Source organism: Pseudorasbora parva, chromosome 11 (genome assembly GCF_024679245.1).
Source record: "Pseudorasbora parva isolate DD20220531a chromosome 11, ASM2467924v1, whole genome shotgun sequence".
Classification (NCBI taxonomy): Eukaryota; Metazoa; Chordata; class Actinopteri; order Cypriniformes; family Gobionidae; genus Pseudorasbora; species Pseudorasbora parva.
Window position 1 is genome coordinate 21,542,236 of NC_090182.1, and position 26,326 is coordinate 21,568,561.

At 37.4% G+C, this 26,326-nt stretch overlaps 1 protein-coding gene across 4 annotated transcripts; it reads left to right on the forward strand.

The window, feature by feature from the left end:
• The first annotated feature begins 1,922 nt into the window (after window positions 1-1,922).
• On the forward strand, window positions 1,923-26,326 carry csnk1a1 (casein kinase 1, alpha 1). 4 transcript variants are annotated; one of them, XM_067457407.1, is made up of 11 exons: window positions 1,923-2,569; window positions 2,935-3,041; window positions 8,893-9,019; window positions 9,112-9,210; window positions 11,445-11,528; window positions 13,260-13,399; window positions 14,926-15,004; window positions 15,433-15,507; window positions 18,866-18,972; window positions 19,163-19,311; window positions 23,644-26,326. In XM_067457407.1, the coding sequence occupies exons 1-11, from the start codon at window positions 2,447-2,449 to the stop codon at window positions 23,649-23,651; spliced, it is 1,098 nt and encodes a 365-aa protein (XP_067313508.1). In that variant the 5' UTR covers window positions 1,923-2,446; the 3' UTR covers window positions 23,652-26,326. The 4 variants fall into 4 exon arrangements, with proteins under 4 accessions (XP_067313508.1, XP_067313509.1, XP_067313510.1 ...); XM_067457409.1 differs by having other exon boundaries at window positions 1,924-2,569; window positions 19,163-19,275; XM_067457408.1 differs by lacking the exon at window positions 23,644-26,326 and having other exon boundaries at window positions 19,163-19,316.

The following is a 26,326-nucleotide window of genomic DNA, read 5'->3' on the forward strand; positions in this document are numbered from 1 at the left end:
CACACAGAGGTAAGGTTTTTTTTGCTTGAAAACTTATACAATATTGCCCTCTACTGGTCATTTAAGTGAGAGCATAAGTGTTGAAAAAAAAAAAAAAAAAACACAGTGTGATATAGAGAATAACCAGCAGGTGGGAGTATAGCCTTATTTATGAACCAGGCACTTGTGTTCTTATTTTGTGTTTTTTAGGCTTTTGCTACGGGACCACCGTTTGAGATATCCAATAACCGTTCGCATTTTAGCATCTTCTGTATATTTACTTCATGTTGTCCGAGTTTGGAGGAGATTGAATGAATCGCTTTTGAGGAGAAGGTAAAAACTCAGAGCTCGCTTTGCCACTTCTTGTTATCTTCCAACCAAATTATCTGACTTCCTGTTGGTCAGAGCTAATGACTGTAAATTAGAAAGTTGTCCGGCTCGAAATGTACAATATATATACCGAGTTTGGTGAATGTAGATAAAACTAACCCCCCACTTTGGACAAAAGTGACACACTTCCTGCTGCCAGTTGGTGGCGCTATAACTTTGACTCACAAAAGTCATATCCATGTGATCGGCCTCTTACAACGAACACACAGCTGAAGTTTCATCAAAATGAATTAATGTATGCAAAAGTTATAACACACTTCCTGTTTCCCTTTTCTCGCCATAAATTTGTCTCTTCGCCACGGCCAAACCGTTCGAGGTATCAAAAAGTTGCTTGCAATTTAGCATCCTCAGTGTCTTGACTTCATGCTGACCGAGTTTGGTGCTGATCGGGTGAATCGTCTAGGAGGAGTATCGCAAATTCCAGAGCATGCGTTTTCCGAACAACCCATAATAGCTCACTTCCTGTTGGGCTGACACATAACTTAGAGCACGAAAGTTGTTCGGCCCGATGAACTCTATATGTGTACCGAGTTTCATATGTGTACGTGAAAGTGTGTTTCATTTATAGACCCCGTTTTCAGACCCCACTTTAGGGGGCGCTGTCGAGCCCCCCTGCCACGCCCGGGTCCCAGCCTCAGCCCGGCCCTGATGGCCGCGCATTCTGATGCGTGTGCAAAGTTTCAAGAGTTTTCGAGCATGGGAAGGGCCCCCAAAATGCCCAAATAGTCGGGTTAAAATAATAATAATAATAATAATAATAATAATAATAATAATAATAATAATAATAATAATCCTTAGAAGAACAATAGGGCTCTGCGCCCTTTCAGGGCTTGGGCCCTAATTATTAAGGATGACGTTGCAATAACTTCATTGAGAGAATCCTCTAAAGGCGTGTAGTTCATTCAAAATAATTTACTCGCTGTCATGTTAAGGATTAACCATTATTTTAATTCCATCTCTTTTCTGCAACAACAATAAAGCGAAAGGTGACGGATTTAAAATGTTTTAAAATCTCTTTTTGTGTTCCGGGAGGAAAAAAAGTCAAACATGCATGAGGGTGAGCACCGTCTATTGTGAGCACATCGACTTATTGACACGTCTCTTTAAACCTCACTAGGTGGCATCAGTGAACCATGGAGCGTAGGTCACCAACGCACGTTAGTGCACAGTCATCGCGAGACGTGTAAATATTGAACTATTTTTATGGTGCCCTGCCAACGCCACAAATGAAAATAAGAAAGGCCTACCCAATCATTGTCTCTAATAAAATGCTTAAATAAACATTGATTTATTTATGCCGTGCATTCATAATATGGTATAAGACCACATTTGTATTAATTTCTGTGTCATAACATTAATAACATTCTGTGTCAATTCCTGAATATAAATATAAAACAGCTCCCTAAAAGAACATAAGTAGGGCACTGACTTTCCAATAAACGTCTGGAATTACCCTGCGCGCCCTCGCGTTTCTCACCGCGCATTCCCGCAGCCTCGCTGACATCACGCGTGAACCCCTCCCCTGCCCGCGGCGGCGCGCTTTAGCGCGGTCTCGCTCCTCTCTTCAGATCAGCAGAATCTGTTCATCCCGAGACGGACAAGATGGCGATGTGAGTGGGTTGCGCTTTGAAGAGAAAGCAGCGACTCACATAATTTCTTCAACATTAAAACGTCGGTTGTCTTGATGCACGTTTTAATAAGCTGGAAAGCGCTTCTTTAAGAAGAAAAATCGCCCCTCACGACGAGGTGATTCGAAGAGAGCGTCGAGGACATCGACTCCTCCGTGTCCTTTCAGGCTAAGCTGCTAGTCAGCTATTCGGGGACTTGCTCAAGAGAAAAAAACAGCCTCAACCTCAGGGGAAATAGTCTTGTTTTTACTCAGATGTCGAGGCGACAAAACTCATATTGAACCCAATGTCCGTTATCATCTCCTTTTCGGCGTTGTGAGTTGTTAAGGACACTGCCAGCGAGACCCGCTTTAGGCGAGCTAGCATTGTTTCTACTGGACTGAAGAAGAGGGAGCAGCCTGAAAACCTCACCCGTTCACACAGTTTCAGAGTAACTCGGATTTTAGGACATGGCCAGCAGCAGTGGCTCTAAAGCCGAGTTTATAGTCGGTGGAAAATACAAGCTCGTTCGTAAAATTGGATCCGGATCCTTCGGTGACATTTATTTGGCAATCAACATCACAAATGGCGAGGTAAAGATGAAATGGGTATTTAATTCATGTCCAGATTGACTGGGATAAGAAGATTGAGGGGTTTATACATATGTCATGGCTTGGTCTCATCACATCTGATTAACGTTACATAGACACACTTTATATGTCCACCGAACATATAGTTCTTATAGTCTTGAAAGAGTACATTATTTTGTATGACTTAAAGCTTTTAATATTTGTGGGAAGTCAATCATTAATGTATCATTGCGGATTTTAATAGACATGGAAGGTTTCCCCAGATTAATTGATAATGTGCACTCAAATAATGAACCAAATTCCACTACTTTGCACATCTATATTTAGGCAAATACTAAATAATTTAACTTAATTTTGAATATTTCCAGGAGGTAGCTGTGAAATTGGAATCACAGAAAGCCAGACACCCTCAACTCCTATATGAAAGCAAGTTGTATAAAATTCTCCAGGGAGGAGTCGGGATCCCACACATCAGGTGAGTACAGAAAGACTTATTATACGTGCAATTATAAGACTAAAGAATTGACTTTCCCAGACTTTTAGAAGGGGTAAAGTTAGCTGGACTAGTTTGATCTGGTGAGACTATCATGAAATCGAAGACTAGCATGAGCTCGAAAGCAACTGGTCGAGTACAAAGTAACCTACACGTCCGTCTACGTATTATCTACTTCGACGCATAATACGTTAACGTTACATGTCTTATTAGACCATCCAGTTATGCGTATATACTTTTGTTTATCGTTTTTTTACTTACGATAGCGTCGTCATGCTAACTAGCCCGGTCTTTGGCACTAGCGTTTCTATGAAAACTCTGGCGAAATGTCTTTTTTAAAAACATTGTTGTGTAAAATGTATACTATTATAGTTTAATGAATAAGATTTAATCACAAAGTGTGTGTTTGTGCGTTGCTGAGTAATGAGTAATGAGCGAGTGGGAAATGGCCGCTGCTCTTTTGTTGTGTTTGTTCAACATGTCCTCCCTCTCGATCAGAAAATGGCGGATGAGGGAAAACAAGTTTCAGGGCCTAGTGCGACTGCTACTCTCTTCTCAAGGTGACTGAACCATACGGGCGCTGATATTAGTTTTAGAATACATTTATAATTGTATAAAAGAGCGCATGTTTGATTGGATGCTTTCAGTAGTAACTGATTCTAGATGTATATTTGAATGAAGCAGGGTGGTTGCTTTGGTTTCACACAAAATGTCTTGAGTTTGTCACGTATTCTGACACGTTTTCGAATTGGCACGTTATTGTTGAAGGTAAATGTCGTCATACGCAGAAATCCCCTACAGGTTAAAGTCTTGCTGGTTGAGTTAGTCATGACTTTCTTAGCTGTTTCCTTGTGCAGATATGTGTGACTTTTATAATCTGTGTGTGTGTATATATATATATATATATATATATATATATATATATATATATATATATATATATATATATATATATATATCCCTTATCCTGGGACATTTGAGGGGGCCTAATCTTTCGTCAATCTACTCAGATCTGATCATTTGGCGTTTAGCGGCATATATAATTATCTAATAGTGACATGGTAGTTTGAGGTTACCAAACCCCATACCCACATACAAGTCTAGATAAATCTGCTTTCAAGTTTTTTTTTTTTAATCTTCTGAACCATTCAAAATGAACTTTGCTGCAGTCATAGTTGATGGAAAAGGCTGGCAACCTGCATGCACAAACGTGACCAATAACATTTGACCTTAAACACAATATAGATTTAGTGAATATTTCTATTAAACATTTGTGTGGGGAAATCTTTTGCCCTTGTTTATTTCCTAATTGCATTAAACGGTTCGTTCACCCAAAAATAAATTGTTGTTTATTCACTCATGTTCCAAGCCCATATGACTTTTGTTCATCTTAAGAACATGTGGAAAGTTTAGATTCAATCTGTTGTGATTATCACATAAAGTGATTGTCTCTTCAGAGAATTTGGACAACTGTAAAACTAAACTATTTGTATGATTTAGTTTTACAATCTTCTCTGACATTTTTTTGGAGCTTAAAAATGGTAGTTGTACTTGTCCATAGAAGTGCAGAAATGGCTCCAATTTTGTTAAAAAATAAATACAAAGTCTTGGAACAACATGAGGGTGAATAAAGAATGACCAAATTTATTATTGCTTACTAATAACCCTTTTTCCACTTAAAATTACTTGATTTTCACATTTAACTTTAACTGAACAATGGAAAATGTAACCACTTTAATTTTTAGAAACATTTCATATCAACTTGTTTGTTAACTGGTTTCTTTTCCTAAAGTTGTCATAAATGCTTCACCAGCCATGGTTTTTGTTAATCATTAGTTTCTCATTTCATTGTAGAACGGAATATATCATTTAGTAAACCAATCTAGTTGACAGAAGGTTTCCATATGTAATATTAGTAAATATTAATGCCATGCCTTTTCCATCAATGAACTGCCATTACAGATTGCATTCAGGGTGTCCATTTCTATGGCATCTCATGCTGACAGCAGCTTGGCTGATTAGAAATTGGAACTCCATAGCTAGTTAACCCTGTGCACTTAAGAGTTAGGTAACCCCTAATGCTTTTATGGATTTACCACACTTTTAAGGACCATAGAGACAGCCATTAGTTACAACAACCCAAAAATTCATAGAATATTAAACTCCCCTCTATTTACTCTATTGCTTTCAGGTTATTTATAATTACTAGTTGTAGGTTTCTCATCTTTATTTTTGTGCTATTTTTGCTTAAAGTAGTTTTTAATGAAAAGTTTCCAGCAGAAAGGATGTGTAAAAGTACTGGTTTCAGTCACTGGTTACTAGATCTTGGGAAAACCTGCCATACAAGATCTCCCTCCCCCACACTCCCTGAAACCACTCACTGCCTTTGCTAATGAAAGAAAAGAGCTTTGTGTGCTCTTCAAAGTCTTTTATGTAAGCTCAATCACAAGAAAGTGTCTGCGCTTTATTTAAACACATACTTTTATACCAACACCTCTGTGATTAATAAACTGCCTTGTGTTTGAAGTTAAAATGTTCGGGCGGACTACTGTTTTAAGTTTCCCCTTAGTTTTGCTTTGAAAAGAGGAAATGAGTGTCCCACAGAGAGGCTTGTAGTTTCCGTAAGCAAGAGATTACTGTTGGTATGTACTTTAACCACTGTGAATAACAGTAATACTTGTTAAACATGACTATGTCATGTACATTACTGGATTTTTCTTTTTAAGTTATGGGACAACTTTCCTAATCTTCATTATTTTTGCTTTTGTATTATAGGTGTCACTAAGAAAAATACATACATATTCATTGATTTTATATGAGCGTTTAGCATGGGTGCAATTGCATCCTAGGGCTTGTTTACACCTGGTCACTTCATGCGTTTTCTCTGATCGAATAGCTATCCGATTGTGAACTGATCAGGTGTAAATGCCCTTCGAAAAGCATCTGAAAGGGATTTAGATCTGCTAGGCTTCAGAAGATTGCCTGAGTCGCATTCCAGACTTAACTGCGATATTGGAAGAAAAATGTGATATGCGATATGCGATACGATATTGCTATTAGTGTGTAAAATCTATTTAATTTATATAAAAACAATTATTTAAAAACTTAGAATGAATCTATTCGTTTTTCACATTCTTTCTGGGAAAAGAAAGCATCACTACAACTTCTGAAAGTGACCAGCAGTTTTTTAGCAAACATTTGTCTCAAACGTTGACAAATGTTTACTAAAAAAACAAATTTGACAAATTCGTTCATGTTTTGTGTGTACTGTGTCAGACAGCGGGGGACTGCAAGTAATTGTTTTTCGCAAATGATTGCATTTAATAACTTTTTTTTTTACATCAAGTCCCATAAGTAACAGTTGTGTGCCCAGCCTATTTTCTGCTCTGTGTCGACCTAAAAAATACACTTTTAACAATGTTGAAGTAGCCTATTAAAATCATTCAGACATTGCTTGCCGTTGTGATATGTACATTTGCGATATTTCGGTAATTTCGATATGTTGCATAGCCTTACTTGACAAGTGTAAATGCATGTAAATTTTACTCGTCCCAAAATATTAAAGGTCCCATGGCATGGATTTTTAAAATTATTTTATAATGTTTCTTGAGGTGTAATTATATTGTTAGTATGGTTTTTACATAAAAAAGTCATAACTTAGAAATAAAAGGCATTTTTTTCTATACTGATATTAGCCCTCTGGCTGGAATGCTCTGTTTCAAGGGGCGTGTCTGCTGTGAGACTTAAGTGAAAACACCCACTGTTGTGATTGGCTGACATCTTTGCATTGAAATTACGTGCGGAGGGTGGGGGTGGTTTAGTGAGGCGCGAGCGGCAGTAGGAGCACTCACTGGAGACGGAGAGAGACGGAGTTGGGGAAAGATTGCTGAGAGGAACTGTTATTGTACCGAGTTGTTGAGAGCGTGAGTTTATTTTGTTTGTATCTGAGAGCTCTGAATAAACACGAGTGAACTTTGCAACGTTATTTCTCTCAAAATGATTTTGCCACAGGCTAACTGCAAATACACGACATGAATACAGTAAGAGCTTCTGTTGAGCAGTTTAACAGCGTCATTCATTATAACGGCAGTTTGGGCAAGTGTGCACTGCAGATATACATGTGATTGACAGATCCGAACATTATAAACAAATTTGTCGTGCTACTAACAGAAATGACGTGAAGTTGAACGTTTTAGTCACTGGCTTGATTCACTGATGCATCAAGACGGCCAGGGGCGGGACTGACAGTATTAAACGATTAAGAAAGAAAGTCTGTGTGAACTTGAATGATTAGCTACATCTCAGAAATCACAGATCAGCCATTAATGAACACTGTTACTCACTGTTTGTGGCGGTGCTGTCGAATCTATATGGTAAAGCCTGTGCTGACATCGCAAGTGATAAACTGAATCCACTCTACTAATTTTCTGGGTGGGCAAAGCAGAGGAAGGGGAGGAAACCTTTCCTGGTATGACATCATAACAGTAGAATTCAAGATCAGCTCATCTGGGCTCTCATTTTTTAAATCGGCAGAGAAAGACAGCTAGAACTCTGTTTACACCGATCACAAATTTTTGCCACTTGTGGACCATATTCAGGCTAGGGGAACTCGTATTAATGTTGAAAACTCATAAAATTAAAATGCCATGCCATGGGACCTTTAAAATAAGCGTGTGAGAGCGTGATATAGGCTATACAACATGTTATAGCCAGATTTGACAGTGCTACTGCAACATGCATCGGCGCAGATGAATAGCTAAGAATCTCTTCAGCAAGCCAACTGCTGCAAATGAAACTGAAAGTAAGTCGCAGATGCTCAAAAACAATTATCTTCATTAAAAGTAGAGACTAAATGATCTTACCAGTGCTGATGCTGCCTTCTCTCATACTGCAGCCTTTAATCTTGTAATTAGCTGACAATAAATAAAATGCTGCTCCTATCTGCTTTCGTTTACCTGAACACCTATAAATTTGCATATAGCATGGGAATTTTGAGATCGGATTTATAATCGTTTTGCAGAGACTCGTTTATGTGGTCAAGTGCATATGCAACAGTTTTAACAAATCAGATAGCTGTCTGATCAGTAAAAATGCATGAAGTAACCAGGTATAGACAGGCCCCTAGAAAAGCATCTCTAGGATTAGGATTCTGTGGATCAAAGTTCATTTTGTATTGTCACTATGAAATGGTAGATGTTGCTTTGCTGGCATAGATGGTCAAAATGAAACTAGTCTACTGCTGCACCTTGTGTCTCCACAATACCTCTTTGTTTATGAGACTCTCTAGCATGATGGTTGCTTGGCGACTGCTGTAGCAATGTGTTCACTAAATGCGCGACTCTTTTGAACCTCCACCTGCTGAGCTGTGTCTGAGTCCTGGTTGTCAAAGCTTTACTAATATTTTAAGAGGCATTTGGTTGATTCTGTCCAAGATTCAGCACTGCCCTAATACTCAACTTTTTTGTGTCCTGAGTGGCTCATCCATGCTAGAAGTGTGTCTAAAGGGATTTGTTAACTAGTGTAACGTGTTATATAGTTGTTACTGTGGTCGCTACACAGTCATGTCACCAAGCTGGATATATTAGATGCCATTGTCCACAGGGTGTGCTGCATAACTCTGGCACTTCCTTAACTGATAAGATTCATGCTTTATTGTCTCAATATAACTTAGTCAGCTATATTAATTTTTATGTGTCATGCAACATGGAATTGATAAAAGGATTAGCTCTTTTTGAGAGAAGCATAGCTTTACATAATTTGATTGCTTTTTTAATAATTATCATGCAATCTTGTGTCATCTGTTGGTGTTCATCTATGTGATTCTGTTTTTCAGGTGGTATGGCCAAGAAAAGGACTATAATGTCCTAGTGATGGACCTGCTGGGGCCAAGTCTGGAGGATCTCTTTAACTTCTGTTCCCGCAGATTCACAATGAAAACTGTCCTAATGCTTGCAGATCAGGTAATGACTGGTTAACTGGTTATTTGGGTTATTATAACAAACATTGAGTGGTTTTGTGGCATGATCTTAACCTGGTCGTTTTGCTTTCACAGATGATCAGCAGAATCGAATATGTGCACACAAAAAATTTCATCCACAGAGATATCAAGCCAGACAACTTTTTAATGGGTATTGGCCGTCACTGTAATAAGGTAAACTTTCTCCATATTCTTGTTTAGATAAAGACATTCTGATTTAAGTGACATGGAGGATTGACTGCAAATAAAACTGCAGGTCATTAAGGTTTCCTGTTACATTCTCATGGATGAACACTGGCTTGAGAGCCTGTGATAGTTAGGTTTGTCGCTTTGCTGATTCGGGATGGCTGGGTTGTCTAAAGAATATTTGGTGGGAAATTTCAGGATCAGATAAAACCGCAGTGAGTCCTTAGACACAGTGTTTACAGCTTAACTTATTGATGGTTTGAGAATCACCTGACGGTTGGGCTGTGGACATCTGTGGACATGGATTGTATGTCTTTCACTCCTCAAATGGAACTTGTGCATGATATGTGACTTGTGGTTGTTGTTGTTTTTTATTTATTTTTTATTTCTCCCTTCGACTGAGAGCCTTTGAAGTGCTTTGCACAGTTTTATTTTTCTCTATTCAAATGTACAGAAGTTGCCTGGTTTGTATTTTGTTTCAGATAACTCTTAATTTTTGAGCCCTTGCAGACAGGCAACATTTGGCAAAGTTAAAGCATCATCTGCAAAATAAAACAATGACCTTCCAGCTCTGATGGTCGTCTTAACAGTTCAGATCAGTTTCCACTACAAATTCTGGTACTTTTGGTACTTCAGTGAAGCCTGTATTACCATTTTTGGCAGTGCTGTCTGGAATAAATGTTTACCATTGTGTGTCTGTGTGAATGCCAGCCTCAAGCTTTTATTTTTATACATACTCATGAAATTGTCACCTTTTTTACTAAAACTCTGGATGCACACGCTCTGCTTTTGGATGTGTAGCTGTCGACATCCACACTGGTAAAAGAATCATAGTTAAGAAGTACAGTGTACTCAGCCGACGTGAAGATCTGATTTAGCTATTGCTTTGCAAACCCCCGCTGTCCTTTGGTGAGGAATCAAAAGGCCTATAAACTCTGATTATCCACTGCTCTCCACTTATATCAATCATACGATCATAGCCACTGTTGATCCAGGGCACAGTAAAACTTTTCAAATATATGTTGGGAAAAAGTTAAGCCTGTGGACATGTCTTGACCAAGAATGCTGCAGGCCAACATGTGACATCAATTCAACCCAAGAGTAAGTCTAAAAATGGAAGTGTTCAAGAGAATTGTTAATGTTTCATGCAGTAATATTTTCCTAGATTTACTTTAGTTCTGATCCAAATATTCCGGCATATAAAAGAATTATGCTTTGCAGCAAGTTTAAAATAGTCTCCTCACACACTCCCCACTCTCCTATCACATTGCGGATAACCGTACTCAGCTCGGCACCATTGTAAACTAATGGCTTGTTTTGTTGCTTTACCCTGGGCTGCTCTATTGAAATCTCCAATGTCACTTCCACTTCCGAAACTGTCCCATCTTGTCTTTTGTAACTAAACTTTTTTTTTTTTTTTTTTGCATTAACACGCAGGTTAAGTCATGCACCTCAAACTGCACGCATTTATTTTTTTTTATCCTTACCTGATTTGGCCTCTCCACATGCCAAAGTATTCTAGCCTCTTCCTTACTGTAGGTGGTCCAATGATCTGTTAAACATGAAATGCAATATTTATCCTTCACAGGAGTTTAAAGGGGTGGGGCTGTTTTGATTGGTTGCATTTGTTCTCAAAGCTTCTCATGCCTAATTTTTAAAACAAGTGCCCATTGTAGTGAATGGCCTTTAGAGTTTGCCCTTCTTAACCCTAGTTGTGCCATTTGTCTTGTTCGCCTTTTGCTAAGGTGGGCTTAGCTGTTATCACTGTATGGCACAGCTAGCGTTAAATGCTGCCGAATGTTTATGGATAAAGTCTTGGCAAAGTCAAAAAAGAGAATCAGGCTTGGGGACAATTGGTATAGATTTACATGTAGAATACTGGGTTGGGCGGCCAGAGGTGCCATGTACAGTTTGCCTCTGCAGCTCAAGAACCGATGAGGCAAGCCGGCCTTGCATTTATATGGTCTGAAATAAAAAATAAAAAAACATTGCTGGTATCTGAGCCTGGGCTTATGGAAAGACGTCTGCCATTAGCAGAGCCTCCTCTGAGTTTAAGTTAGGAAGCTTGCTGGTGGATGAAGGATTGCCTTAGGCTTTCTCTTCCCCTCCCTCTGCTCCTCCTCGCGTTCTTTTTCTGAGCCTTGGTGTTGCCTGTCTGCGCTGGCCGTGTGCGGTTGTCAGCAATACTGTTTGATGCACTGCACCCTCTATTGTCTGTTCAGTGTTTAGAATCTCCAGTGGGGAAGAGGAAAAGAAGCTTGGCTGTTAGTTCTTCTCAGGATCCATCTTTCTCAGGATTAAACCAGGTCTGAAACCACAACCACCTCCTAATCGCCCAAATTTGTTCTGATTTTATTATTTATTTCCTTTTGGAGTTATTTATCCCATTTTTTTTTTTTAACAATAACCATTGCAGTAGCAAACGTTTGTTGGCATTAAACCAGACACACATGCTAAACAGAATTAGAGCCTTAAACTCCTAATTTGGACTGAAGGGATATCTGCAAAAGCAGGTGATGGACTTGTCACTTAGAGGGAAAAAAAGGATGATTGGGCTCAGCCCTAGTCATTTCTAAAATTATTATCTGTCATAACATGGTACTTTTTACTTTACTTTTCTTTATCCTTGATTTTCAGTGCTAACGTTGTATTTGGTGTTAGTGAATTTACTGTTTTCGATGTGTAAATTTGTTGGAGATAGACCGTGCCCAGTGCTCTTATTGTGATTTATCAAAGATTTGAAGGAATTTGATTGGCCTAGTTTCACTGCATTGGGTGCTTGTTCTTGTTGCAGAATACATCTTTCAGTTTATTAGCAGTGCTTTGTGACACTGAGGCTTGCTTTCCTGATCCAGCCATCTAACATTGGACTATGCTGTCAGAATGTTGCCTAGCTTGCAACCATTTGCACAACAATCCATGTGAAAATTGTAGCCTGGTATTGACAGGGTTGACATTTTAAATGCTTGCTTTTTAAACTGTTGCTTAAATTGTTGCATGTTTTCTTTTTCCTGAGATATGTGCTGATGCTTATTTGAACGTTAAGTTCAGCTCAATAAAATAGAATATAACATTTCTTCTCAGAGCCTAAAGTTAAAGATCACAGCTATTTGTAGGCATCTTCAAGAGCACCGACAGGCAGTTAAAATAGCAAAATATTAAATGTTTGTGTGGGTGTTAACAGTGATAGTCCAGAGTACAATTACTTGGCTATTTCGGAGGAGAAGGATCTTACATAATTTGAAAATGTTTAAATGATTTTGGCCAAAAAAACAACAACACTTATTTAATGCTTCCTCCTTTAAGCATCATGTGTTATTGATACATTGTTCAGTCTAAATAGTTTTCCATCGCTGAGGATCTTTCATGTGTCCTTGCTTCACTGTGTTTTCTCGAATATCGTTTTTATACTTTAAAAAAGGAAGTTGTTGAACAAGATGTAAATTGATGTATTTTGGATTTCTAGTAAGCCTAGTTGTGTACCTCGTTTCTCCTGTCTTGACCTCTAATAGAAAGGTCTAAGTGGAATTGCTTGGTTGGCGTAACTAATTGTCTTGACGAGGAAATGCGTTTCAAACCCTAGGTGAGCCAAGCAAACTGTCACAGCTGAGTGCATATTTTACAATATGGCTGCTACCTCAGTGAGAAACTGGTTGGGTGAGTCGCTCTTGCTGGGACTGCTGCCTGTAGGTGTGTGTGGGACACTGGATCTGACTGGCTTTCTACTAATGAGAATATTTCAGTCAATGGCAGGCTCTTAGAGCTGACTTTTACATTGTTGCTTGGATAAAGGGTGTTTCCCCTTTCAGAGTAAGCTGCATTTGCGTTATAGACTCTGACCCCATTGCTTCGTTAACTACAGCCACTGGATGTCATGTTTTTGTTCTGAGGTACAGGTAATAGGTCAGACAGCACACAGAAGGAAGTTGGAAGAAAATTCAATGATTTTGCAGAATCAGTGATTGTCCTTTTTTTTATTCAGTTCTAAAAATTAAACATCAGTGTTTTGTGCTTCTCTGTTTACTTTATTTATATAGTTGTTCCTCATTGACTTTGGTCTGGCCAAGAAATACCGAGACAACAGGACACGACAGCATATACCCTACAGAGAAGACAAAAATCTCACAGGCACAGCTCGCTATGCCAGCATCAACGCACACTTGGGCATCGAGCAGAGGTGAGTGCTCCTGCCTAAACTTCCTTTTTTTTATCCTACATTTGTCAGTTAGTGTTGTTGGAATACTGGAAAACTTCCATATATACCCCACCATATAGGTAATTTGTTAATGTAATTTTGTTGTAATAGCTTAAACAGAACAGGGAGGCTTTATTTGCATTGTTTAACTAAATTTACAAATGTGATCTAAATAGCCAGTAATAAAAAAAAAATCAACATCGTAAACAATATCCGAAATAAATACAATATAAGAGACGCATGAAATAAACGTAGCTTTAAGTTTCACAGTTGGGATGAACAGTAGTATTCAGACAGGCCTACAACAGAGAAGAAAGTAATCAAATGTAAAATAACACTGGAGTTAATAAAACTATACTGAAACTTGCAAATAAAATTACAGAAGTTTTTCAGTCAATAGCAGCGAGTGATTTTTCTGTCATTTGTTCTTTGATTAACGTGATGGATATAAGCAGGCGTATTAGGCTGCAGTCACTTTAAAAACGTATGCACCGGCTCAATGTACTGTTGCTTCCCATGCGTTTACATGCCAAATATTTGTTCCAAAACTGACTATTTACCCGCATACTCAGCAAGTTGCATATTTCGACAATTTTATATGTATTAAACATTTAAAAGCAATAATCCACAAAAAGATTTTTGAATTGTCAGTTTGGTAGTCCCAAGCTGTTTGAGGTGGTTTTATGTGAGGATAGATAAGTGGTGGGCACGCAAAACCTGTGTGAATGAGAAATTATGCTCAACATGCAACCCCATGCCGAAATTCAGGCCAACCCCATTGCTATTCAACTGGACCAAATGAGATGAGTGCGTGAGAGGATGCAAGTGTGTCTCAATTCATCGTCAGAGAGAAGGGTGTGAGGACGTGCAGCTGGTATTGGTGTATCAATAGAGCAAAAAAGGAGCATTGGATCGTCTCATATTTCAGTATTGATGCATATCGACATATCAATATTTTTTAGAACACCTGTAATTTTATACATTTTGCTCATTATGCTTATTTGCTACATTTGTCAAATTTGTCAGTTTTTTTTGTCTAACAGTATTATTAATTGATAATCTATTATATTGTAAAAATGTGAAATCTACAGAACTTTTGAACCCAACGCCCACAAAGGCTGCATTAATCAAATGCAGTAAACTGTAATCTTAATATTATAAAGATTTATTGAACTGTTTTATATTTTAATGTATTAGTTAATTTCTTTGAAAAAAAAAAAACAACTTACCTGAGCCCTTAACTGAAGTCTTTTGCAATAATTTGCAGCAGCTTTAATTTGTGATCGTGATGTTTTGAGATCTTAAGTGATTGATAGGCCCTGCTTGCTTGCCCTTTACTGAAGGATTGGTATGTCAGTAGTCAGCAAGGTAATTTAGGGTTGCTTTACTCAATCACAATTACCCCTTTGCATTTAAAACATTAAGTTGTTTTTATTTTTTAAATGAACTGCCCTCAGACATGCTTAAAAAGCCCTTTGGCTTGACTTAATCTTATTTCGGCTTAACAGTCGTCGAGATGACATGGAGTCACTAGGATACGTGCTGATGTACTTCAACAGAACCAGTCTGCCATGGCAGGGACTGAAGGTAAGCAGGAAAGAATGCAAGTTTTCATTAATAATAGCTGGATTTTAGATTGGATCACATAGCATGCCTTTTAAGTTGATTACTTTTTTAAAAGCATTTCAGTGACTTTTCTGCGGTGTATGGTTTGAAAAAGGACCTGTTAAATATGGACGTTTAGAAATCCTGTTTGTAATTTGAGCAGGTGAATGTGAGGTTAATGTGACTGAATATTGCTATTGGATCCATCTTTTTTTACTGTACAGGGAAAAACCTTAAAAGAATAAACTATAAATTGCTAGGCAGTATGAAACAGGCCAACAGGTGGTGCCTAAAAAAGTACTGTAAATCTTTCAGCTGGGTTATTTATGGTCCCCAGTGCTGTGGGATTACACACTGATGAACAGTCAATACCAGATCATAGTGTACAACATTTAATTTTTTGTTCACAGGCTGCCACAAAGAAACAGAAGTATGAGAAGATTAGTGAGAAAAAGATGTCGACCCCCGTCGAGGTGTTGTGTAAGGTATGTTAATTTCTACATCCACACTGCAAGGCTTTTTCAAAGGTCTACTCATACTTTGCTTGTGGCATACACACTACAAACATTTGCTCAGTTTTAAAGTGGTGATACCTTTCTGAAACTCTAATAGTATGCAAGTTAGTTACCTCCAGAACATTGAATCCTGACAATGAGTATGATTTTAAAAAAACTGTTTGTTCTTGTCAGACTGAAAACTGTATATTAACCTTTGTACAAAATCTTCAAATCAAACATTTAGTTCTTTGTATGAAGCTCTGATCCTATGTGTATTACTCCCAGGGTTTTCTGTTTTACATGATTGTAATCTCAGACAACTGGTGTTGTAGTACTCGAGATCGGTCTTGGTCTTGAGACCACTTTTTAAAGGTCTTGGTCTCGTCTCTGTATCGACCACATTTTTACTCGGTCTCGTCTCTGTTTCGGGGGAAGATGACTCGGGATTTTGTATCAAGACCACAGCTAAGGGCATATAAAGCGCAGAGAACTCCATCCCGCGCGCACTCTTTCTGTCTTAAATATAAGCACCTTCTTAGCTCTCTCTCATATTTCACATATTAATCTAAATCAAAAGTTCAGAAGACCGAATTCATGTTGAACGTTGCGGATTCGGACAACGGTTTTGAATTACCGCTTGGTGTGAATTGTGCTCAAAAAACGTTGATCTCCTCTGACCAGCTAAACAGCTGACATAAATCATACTTTAAATAAACAGGAAACAAATTTTATCCAGTTATGAAGTGTTTTTCTGTGTGACAAACTGTCTGCTAATGTCCGATTCACGACCAAATGACTCATTTGAGCCGAATTATTTTAATGACAGTAGTAAGAACTGATCTGTTCAACACTGAACTGAACGAATCAGTTTAATCATTTACTCAGAACACCTCAGAAATGAGAACACAAGTGTGCTTCCTCAATTTAGCAAGAGTGGAGAGTAAGAATTATCATTTTTAACTTTCCACAGTATTTCAGCTTATGTATGTTGAATGTGTAGTAAAATAAATAGTCTAAAATCATTTAGTTTAGACTGGAGTGAGGTGAAAACAGAACAAAGTTATTTGTTACCTAGCTAGCTGATCATTTTATTAAATTGTATATGGCAGAAAATTTGGCTATTTGTTAACTGTTAATGCTATTTCTAATATTGATATGATTCTATACCAAAACAATTCAACCTGTTGGAAGAAAAGAAACATCAATATAAGAGATCATACATAATGAGATCAACATAAGCAAAAAATACAGTTTCGTTGCAGTTTTTAAGTTTATTGTCAGTATTACGCTCGATCACATGGTCAGGCTACTTTTACTGTGTGTGCGCGTGTGTGTGCGTGTGTGAGAGAGACCAGGTCTGTCAGCCACCACCACAGACCATTTTTGACCCAGGAAAAACCCTGAGATTTTTTTAAAATCAAACTAGTTCATTAAAATAAAATGCAAGTACAGGGTTTCTTTTCCTTGCTATTGTACAATAAATCTGCACAATAACATTTTCAAATTATAAATGAAAAATATGTACATATATAAAATTATGCTTAAGTATGCAGCATACTAATGCATATCTGTATGATACATATTCCACCTCCTGTTATTCACATTCATTTAAGACATAATGGACTGTGTCTGAGATTATTACCTAATCGAGATTAGCATTTAGATTAGGGAACTTGTAAATTTTAAAATCGGAGTGAGCTTCTTTCTTTTCACAAAACAAACACGGCCTCTGTCAGTGTCAGTTTGGTGTCACCATGTCCACCATAGACTGTAAACAATATGGACACGTCGTCTTCAGTGTCTCCCATTAAAGAAAAGATAAGTGTTATTTTCTTATAGAAGAAAAAGATTCATTCCCACAAAGCTGCAAAGCCTTTTGATTAGGGCTGCACGATTTGGTGAAAATATATAATTGCGATTATTCTGGGTAAAATTGCGATTGCGATTATTGTTATTATAATTTTTTACACATGAAAAGTGTGTATATAACATTTTGTGTCTTTATATTAATGTGACTAATAATAATTATGATTATTATTACTGCTAAAAATATTTTTTTTAAATAAGAAATATTACCATTACAATAACATTTTCATAATTACAAATAAAAGAGTATGTCAGAATGAATATAACAATATAATACTAATAATTATTATTATTTTTGTAATATTTTACAGAAAACTTATTTTACAAAAGAATAAAAAACTGCTGGGTTACCTATTAATATGCAGACAGCCTATGACCAAAAAACATTAGAAAGGTCTAAGCCTAAGGAGTTATTCTTAAAGTCTGTCTTTAATATGAAATATGAACCTCTTGTGCATCCACTGTGGGGGAAAAACTCCTGTACCTTGAAGAAAAACATGGATTGTCCAACAAATTTATAATTTTTAAAGTTTACTAAGTTTTAAAATGTATTAAGCATTATTTTCTTATTTTTGATTACTCAAAAGTTTTTAATTCATACTGAGAGCCAGAAGGCGCCCTCGAGCGGAAACCGCCACATTTGCCTCAGAGAAGTAATTGACGTTAGTTTTCAGGAAATCCATGATGTGAAGCTAACGCGGTGTAAACAGAAGATAGAGACGCTTTGATTAAACATGACGACAATAAACACGACTGCAGCAAAATATGGTGTATTTGAGTTCTTCAAGCCGTCAAGGGTATTTTCATAATAATAAAGTGTATTATAATGCAGTGCTAATTGAGATAGAATGCTATAAAATAACGCATCGTCTGCCTCACTCTGATGAGAAGCCACATCAGCTCACAAACACTCGCCTGACGATATAAAGTGAGGTAAAACATGTTATTAAACGTTGTCTTTTGTTGAACAGGTTTATGAACGCTTCACTAGTTTGTGAAGATGTTTGACTCGTGTTGCTTTTTCAAACGCACGTTATAAGCGACTCAAACTTGCAGTCTTTAAGATGGAGCAGCGTTTATCACAGATCCGCTCTTCGCTAACACACTGGGCATTTTTTATTTAATTAAAATCGCAGCCTTTGAGCTTTCATAATCACACACAAGCCAAATCGCGATTGCGGTTCGATTTCGATTAATCGTGCAGCCCTACTTTTCATAATTTGATCAACTTCTCTTATGGTACACTTACACACCCCAACATACAAGAGAAGTGCCAAACATATGCATATTCCACATTTTATCATAAGTGCGGGGACTTGCACTGGTCTTGGTCTTGACTCGGTCTCGGCCCTTCAAAGTCTTGGTCTTGTCTTGGTCTCGGTTTAGGTGGTCTTGACTACAACACTACAGACAACCTTTATGGTCTTCAGTAGTTTTGTAATTTTGTGCTTTTGTAACATGAGTTTGCCTCTTTCTCCAGGGGTTCCCAGCAGAGTTTGCCATGTACCTGAACTACTGTCGTGGGTTGCGGTTTGAAGAGGCACCTGACTACATGTACCTGCGTCAGCTTTTCCGCATTCTTTTCAGGTGCCTGATCTTTCCTACATTACCTCAACAATTCTAACTGGGCCAGAAACACCAGGACACAGCCTAGTCACAAGTTGCTTTCCACATATTTGTTACCAGTAGAGGCTGAGGTCACAACAGCAAAGGAAGTTGATTGGAGTCCTTTGGATGGTTTGTAGGGGTGTACTCACTCCTGCTTGATTTCTTCCAGGACTCTGAACCACCAGTATGACTACACATTTGACTGGACCATGCTGAAGCAGAAAGCAGCACAGCAAGCGGCCTCCTCAGGGGGACAGGGGCAACAGGCACAAACCCCTACAGGCAAGCAAACTGACAAACCCAAGAGTAACATGAAAGGTTAGTAGCAAACAGCCAAGCGACGTTTTCAGTGCAAAAACAGAGACACCAATTGCTTACATTTGTGTAAAAAAAAAGAAAAAAAAGTGGATTTGGAACATTCGCTCCCAAAAGATTCATGAAACATGAAATGGTGTTAGTTCAAGGATTCACCCCACTCGAGGAAAAAAAAAATCAATTGGTATGTTTTGCAAAAGCAAAGACGTCCTTGGGAAATTTGACTACTAACTTTGTACCAAAAAATGTCTTCTTCTCTGGGACGAAGGGTTGGCTTCATAATCTTTTCTGTGAATGTCAGATAACCATCCCTTGAATTAACCCCTTTCCAAATGGGATGCTCTATTTGACAAATTTCTCCCAATCATTATTCCTGGATCTAACACTTGTTAGTCTTGATTGTAATTATCTCTTCAGTATAAACATGGATATGTGGGAGTGATTTCTAACCACAGACTAACCAAGACTGTGTCGTTTTCACATTTCTTCTTTGACTTACTGTACTATTCTATATGTTTGGTGTTAAGGGAACTGTAATGGTGTGCTCTTATATCTGTGATTAATCGACAGTGATGTTTTTGTGATTTCTAGTTGTGAATCTACTTTCCAGCAAAATACATGCCTTTTCTAGGCATATAGACCTGGAGTTTTTTTTTTGCTTCTATTTTTTTCCTTGGGCAGCCTTTGACGTTTCCTAAGGTAGAAATGTTGATGAGGGATGTTAATGAGTGTATGTGTATAATGAGTCTGTTTTACACTACATTAATAAGTATTCCTGGTCAGATGGTGTAGGCTTTAATGTAGTCTAAATCGGTTGTGCATCTAATGCCGAGAGTAGGCTTGACACTTAGAAGGGCACAGTTAAGTGGAAAAGCTGCTTTCACTCCTCTTCCTCTGCAGTGTCCTTTTAGTGCCCTTTTAAAGTTGGACTACAGTGGTATTCGGATTTGGGCTGCATAATGCATTAGAGTGTCTCACTGTTAATAGTACATCTCAATGGTTTTAAACATTAGGATTTAAGATAGCATTTAGTCCGAAATGTTATGGATGTGCTATGAAATGAAAATGTTGGCCAATGTGATAATCCTTAATTTTTGAATATCTAAACCCACATTTTTATATAATTTGAACCTCATTACAAAAACTTGAAATGTACTTCAATGTTTCAACTTAATTCTACAAAAAATATATATATTTTGGGTTATAATTTCATGTAGCCTGTATGTCAGGCTTGTGCAGACTTTGTTACACTTAACTATATTTTCCTTTTCGAATTCCAATTATATTTAAAGCAATTAAAAACCATCATGGCAAACAGTGTGCATCTGAGGGGTCTCAGCTGAAGGAGAAATCCATTATTTATCAGTTTTAATATTTGCCAAATTTTCTTATGCTGATAATGAACATAAATCAGTCTTAACTATATGGTGGAAGATATATAGATTTATATTTGTGACATTATTTAAAGCTGCATCATGCTGGCAGCTTTTTTCCCCTGTTGAGCTTTGTGATTCATTTCCTCAGTTGTTATACATGGCTTTTAAAGTCTTTCTTTTCAGTCCCATGGTTCACGTTGTGGTGTTTGTTTCATAAATGCATAGTGAAAAGCAGGAAGTCTGTTTTACACTTAAGGTTCGTCCTGAATTAAGGTGTAGTACAACTGCTGTTAAAAGTGCCTGCTCTAAAAATAGCTTTGCTGATAAAGTGGTATTGGCCTAATCCTTTGTGCACAGTTTTAGTTTGAACACAGTCTTAGTTTGATTGAACACCATCCCCCTTTAAAAGCCAGTGTGTGCAATGTACCCTGCTTAGAAATATGATTTGTAACATTTACCATTATTGATTGTGATAACACTATCTGTTCAAAGATTTACACCGCTCAGAAATGTACTGATGTTAAGATCCCTTCATTGAATAGCCACAGCCAAGAATTTAAGTGGTATTTCTCAGGACTGTTTGCGCTTGAAATAACTTTATTTGAAGGGGATTGTTGGTTTCTTGGTTACCGTCACAACTTTGTTAGTTCTGCAACAACGGAGACCCGGACTTTGTGCTGCTGTGTTATTGTGTGATTTGTCCGGAGCGCTTTGTCAGCATACTTCCTCACTGTCGATAAATGCTAACTTGTCAAGCATTTAATTTTATTTTCTCTTTCCCTTGTCAATGTTCCATTAGTGTCCCATAGAAATGTCAAGGCTGTGGTAGCTAAATGCAAGCACTCAACTGTTAGCAGCTCAAACCCAACAGTCAGGTTACTTGTTAACTAGTTTAGATAATTTTTCCATTGTGGGTTAGTTTTATGACACAGTGGTCTCGATGTTTTTTTTTCTTTTTTTTTCTTCATTTTAGTATTTTTTTTGTTCTTTGTATAAACAAGGAACCTAGTGTATATTTTCTAAGCATGACCAATTTAGTTTTCACTAGAATAATGTTGCAGCTATAGTGTACTGTAGTGTACCCCCTGTCCATATTATCCTGTTTGATTTTGTGCTCCGTTTCCCTTAGGCAAAAGCACATTGATTTTTAGAAGCAGATCACAGTTGAGAGTGCTGCGCTGGAAACACTTCAGCTTAAATCAAAGATCTGTTTTTGTTTTTGTTTGGTTTTGTATATGTACATAATTTAAAACTCCTTGTGAGGTTGGCAATCACACTTTTAAATGATCAATTACCTTTTAAATCTGTACCAATGTTATTCTCAGGCAGTTCAATTCACATGAGCTTAAAGGGATAGTTAACCCTAAATTGAAAAAGGTAAATATCACATGCGTGCAACGGAAATCAAAGTGCTCCAATGTAGCATTGGGTATCAAGAGCTAGTTCCATTTTAGAGCCGGTTTCAAATTTCCAAAAAAAAAAACCCGATAGTCGATAAGATGCAAAATTAACTTTTTAAAGTTATAAAAATTATTCAGTATAGTGATTTTTGTTGGTGTTTTTTCGTCATTTGTTCTTTAACACCTCAGTATCGTATTAATTATATAATTGATTCCAATAGGTGCATTTTAATTTGATTTTCAGTTACTCTTATTTTGTACTGCTTTTTAAGTCCCCCTTGTAGTAAAGTTATCCCTTTATACCTCTTTGATCACCAAAATAACATGTAAACATTTTTCCTGTTAAAAAAATAAAAAAATCTTAAAATAGTTTTAATGTAGCACCACCTTTGCTTCATTAAGTATATACTACCCATAAATATACAAATGATCCCTGCCTTCACTATCATACAGGCTTGTCTGCAAGTCGATGTATTGGAATGGTAATGCATTTTATATACATTGTCAAATGGCTAATATGTTGCTAATGTTACAAAGCATGTTCCTGTTTACACATCTGTACGTCAGACAGCTGCCTTCTAAAAATATTCCTTAGAAACGCTTTGAACAAGTCAGTGGAGAAAGGCATATATAGTTCACAACAATGTTAAATAGATCATTCATAATTCATCTGCTAATTTGCTAAATGTACTTGATTTTTCATATAAACAGAAATATACTAGGATAATCGGTCTTCTCTTGAGACTATCCTGCTTCACAGCATAGTAATGATGCTGATTAATCTTTTAGAAGCAAAAATCATTAAAGGCAACAACAACAAAAGCAGATTATTAAAGGCAAGTCCACCCGTGTGTTGATGTGATTGGTCAAATAAAGGTAACTGGTTATGTATGAAACACCAGCGATTTAAAACCGTTTTTTTCCCCGCTGCAGTTTTAAGGAAAAAATACTATGCAACAGTTTTGACTTGTGCTTTAAGACAAACCATATGCTAGTTCATATTAAAACACCACAGTCAATTAAATAACATTAAAAACATGAAGGCTTCTAGCATGTTTTGTGAGTCTTGTCATGCCCCCTCTTTACGTTTAGCTCTTGACATGAATGATTCTTGAAAGGACAGCTGCTTTGCTCTGAGCTGGTTTTATTTAACTGTGCAGTGGCCGATCTTGCAGCAGCTGATGTGGTTGAGTCAGTCTGCTATAGTAGCATATGAACAAGTAACACAGCCATGTCAAACACCCTCAGCACACCCCGACTACCATTATGCAGTCCTTCAGACTTCATGTGGAGTAAATAGTAAGTCAGGCTGTTGTAATGAGAGTTTATCCACTTTGAGCTCCTGTGAGTTTGACATAAATGTTTTTCTGAGATCCTCTGCAGCAAGTCTCGACTTTACTGCAGAGAGGGACTGATGACTTTGCACTTTCTCTCTTCCAGGATTGAATAATGCTTTGACTGGTTTGGCCGCATTGATTACAATAGCTCAACCCCATTCAGCTCTGTGCCACTAACTTTTAACTCTCTCCTCTATATCTATCTGTCTCCCTGTCTTGCAGGTTTCTAAGCATTAAGACAATGTAATGAAGCAGAGCGGTCGTAGCAGGATTTGCCTTCCAATCACACCCCGGCATCTAGGATCAAATTCAACAGAACCTGCCAGGCACTGTGGGCAACCTTTTTCCTGTTAAAGAACTTTTGTTCCATATACTATATATGTAATCGGTATATATAGATAAGATGCTCCGCATATATCTATATATTGGTATGTATATACTATATCCACGCAGAGAGCAGGCTTGGAGTTGGAAGCTGTAGCCTTTTCTATTGTCCTGTCCCTTGAGACTTTTCGCCCCCTCCTTCTTTGAAATGGAAAACTGTAGAAAATGGGGATATCATTGTGCACATGCCAATATTTTCCCGAGTTTTCTCCTTCAGGAAAGCTGTTGGGGGTCCTTACTGAATTCTTGGTTGCCCATCAGAGCAATTTTGGCCCCCTTTCTCTTCTCATCGTCCTCTCGTCACCTGAGTGTGGCACGAACCCAGACACTCTTCTGTCAGAATGGAGACATCGAGACACAATTATTTTTTTTTTCCTCCTTTCCTCAAGAAAAGTGAAACAAATCTGTTTTTTTGTTTTGTTTCAAATGTATCCAAATGATTAAAAAGGCAAACATTGGGTTTTGTTTTTCTTTTCAGAAAAGGTAATTACGATTCTGCCTGCTGATATGTGCTAGAGAGCTTCTAATGTGAAGATTAAAAAAAACATTCTAGTGACTACTAGGTTTCTCTTTAGAGCGCTGCATTAACTATATTGTACTTGGTATTCTGAAGTCTAAAAAAATAAAAGAATAAACTCCACAGAATCATATTCATTACAAATTAGGCATCACTCTGAACTAAACCTGTATGTTAATTGCTTAGATGAAAATTGTATGCATCGATGATCTGGGGTTTTTTTCTCTTCAGAAAATGTTCATATTGATTGAGAAAGTAACCATTCGTATGATTAATTGCTAAAATAGGCTCAATGTTCTGTTTATGAGAGAAACACGTGCTCACTCCACCCTTCTCATTACCATTTTTATATGCATTTTCTTTCTTTTTTTTTTTTTATCAAAGAAATATATACTTTTTCAGTTTTATAGTTGTCTTTCCCTGTATTGAATTGATCATTTTGGGGAAAGGATTTTTTTTTCTTTTTTTTTCTTTTTTGCTTCTTCCTGTGGTGAAGCAGAACCTCCTTGTAAAATATCTCTGGGACTTTCTCTCTGCAACAATTTTTCGCTGCTGTTTGGTAGCGCTCATTTGCTCAATTCTTTTCTTCTTTTTTTTTAATGCAAAGAAAATGTTGGAGGGTTTCTTTTCTATAAAGGTTTGGGTCTTGTGAGGCAAGAGCATTTTGATTTCCTTTTGTTTCCCTTTAGCCACGACAAATGCACACAAGTAACTTGGCGTTCTCTTTTTGTTGTTTCCTTCCCTCCAAACTGTCCCTCAGAACCAGCTTTAAATACTTTACTGCTGGACATTCTATAAAAGTGTAATTTATTCCCTTTTAGCATGTCAGAATAAATTAAAATGACTTCTCAGAACTGCTGTCCCAGTCTCTGTAATTTTACGAGAATGCACATAAGTTGGATTACTGATAAATTTTCCCCATTCCATTCGTTCAGGTATCTGTCTCTAGTCTGCACAATTGTCTAAGTACCACACAACCAGGCATATATATATATATACTTTTTTTTCTCCTTCCTCTTTCTGAAAGTGAAAATTTTAATTACATGGTTTGACACTGAGAAAGCAAAATGCTTGGTCTCAAAAAATGAAAATCTTTGAATGATTTTGCTTCAAGTGTTGAAGCGAACACCTTTATGGAAATGATCTCAAGGTATTGCTGTATTCCAGGAAAGCGATTCTTGTGGGGGGTGATAGGTTGTTCTAGGTGCTTGTGTTTTAAATTTCCAGGATTTATATCTGTAAATATTAAAATGGCTTCAAATGGCAGGTGTGGAAATTGGTTAATGTGCTTCTTAAACTGCAGAAACAACCGAATCACATTTTTTAATACCACTGGATTATTCTTTTATGCATTACTAATTATAGATAAGTTGTTTTTTTTGTCTCTGCAGTGCAGCAGCATTTTCAGACTTGTTTCTTAGTCACCTGTAGGTGTTTCGAATCAAAGCTTAGTCATAACTCGCCTGTTATTAAATTCTGTAAAGGACAAAGTGGTTTAAAATGTGCTGAGAATAAGTCTAGACTCGAATGGGACACCTAAGGAAAAAGATTGTGAGAGAAGGGTTGGGGGCTGGGGTTTCAGCTCAACACATGGACGACACAGCTGCTGCTGCTTGCTTATAGGGGGAGGGAATAGGAAGGCCCACATAGCAAACCTGTTCAACAAAAAACATCAGTAGATTTTAAAATAAAAACTTACGGTTATACAAAAGAAAGTTACTTACTTGGTCATATAAGGTAGTTACTTTAATGTATTATTTAAATATCGCCTTTACTTCAGTCATAAAGTATGAATGACTTGTTGCCCACTAAAGGCTGCTCAGGGCCTCTTCCGTTTATGGAGGTGGAGTCCTAACAGGCAGTTTGAGTCGGGTGTCACGTGACCGCAAACCGTACTGCTGGAGTTGTGTAATGTTACACTACCACTTAATCTCCCTCAATTGATGTATATTCCTCTGTTGTAGTTGTACTTTTTTTTTCTTCATAAAGTATACCTAAAAACCA

Bases quoted from the DNA above. Each gene is read 5' to 3' on its own strand.
- csnk1a1 (XM_067457407.1), top strand. From the start codon at position 2,447: ATGGCCAGCAGCAGTGGCTCTAAAGCCGAGTTTATAGTCGGTGGAAAA. The intron at 9,211-11,444 runs GTAAACTTTCTC...TTGTCTGTTCAG, and splicing joins TTGGCCGTCACTGTAATAAG to TGTTTAGAATCTCCAGTGGG. The intron at 18,973-19,162 runs GTGCCTGATCTT...GATTTCTTCCAG, and splicing joins CTTTTCCGCATTCTTTTCAG to GACTCTGAACCACCAGTATG.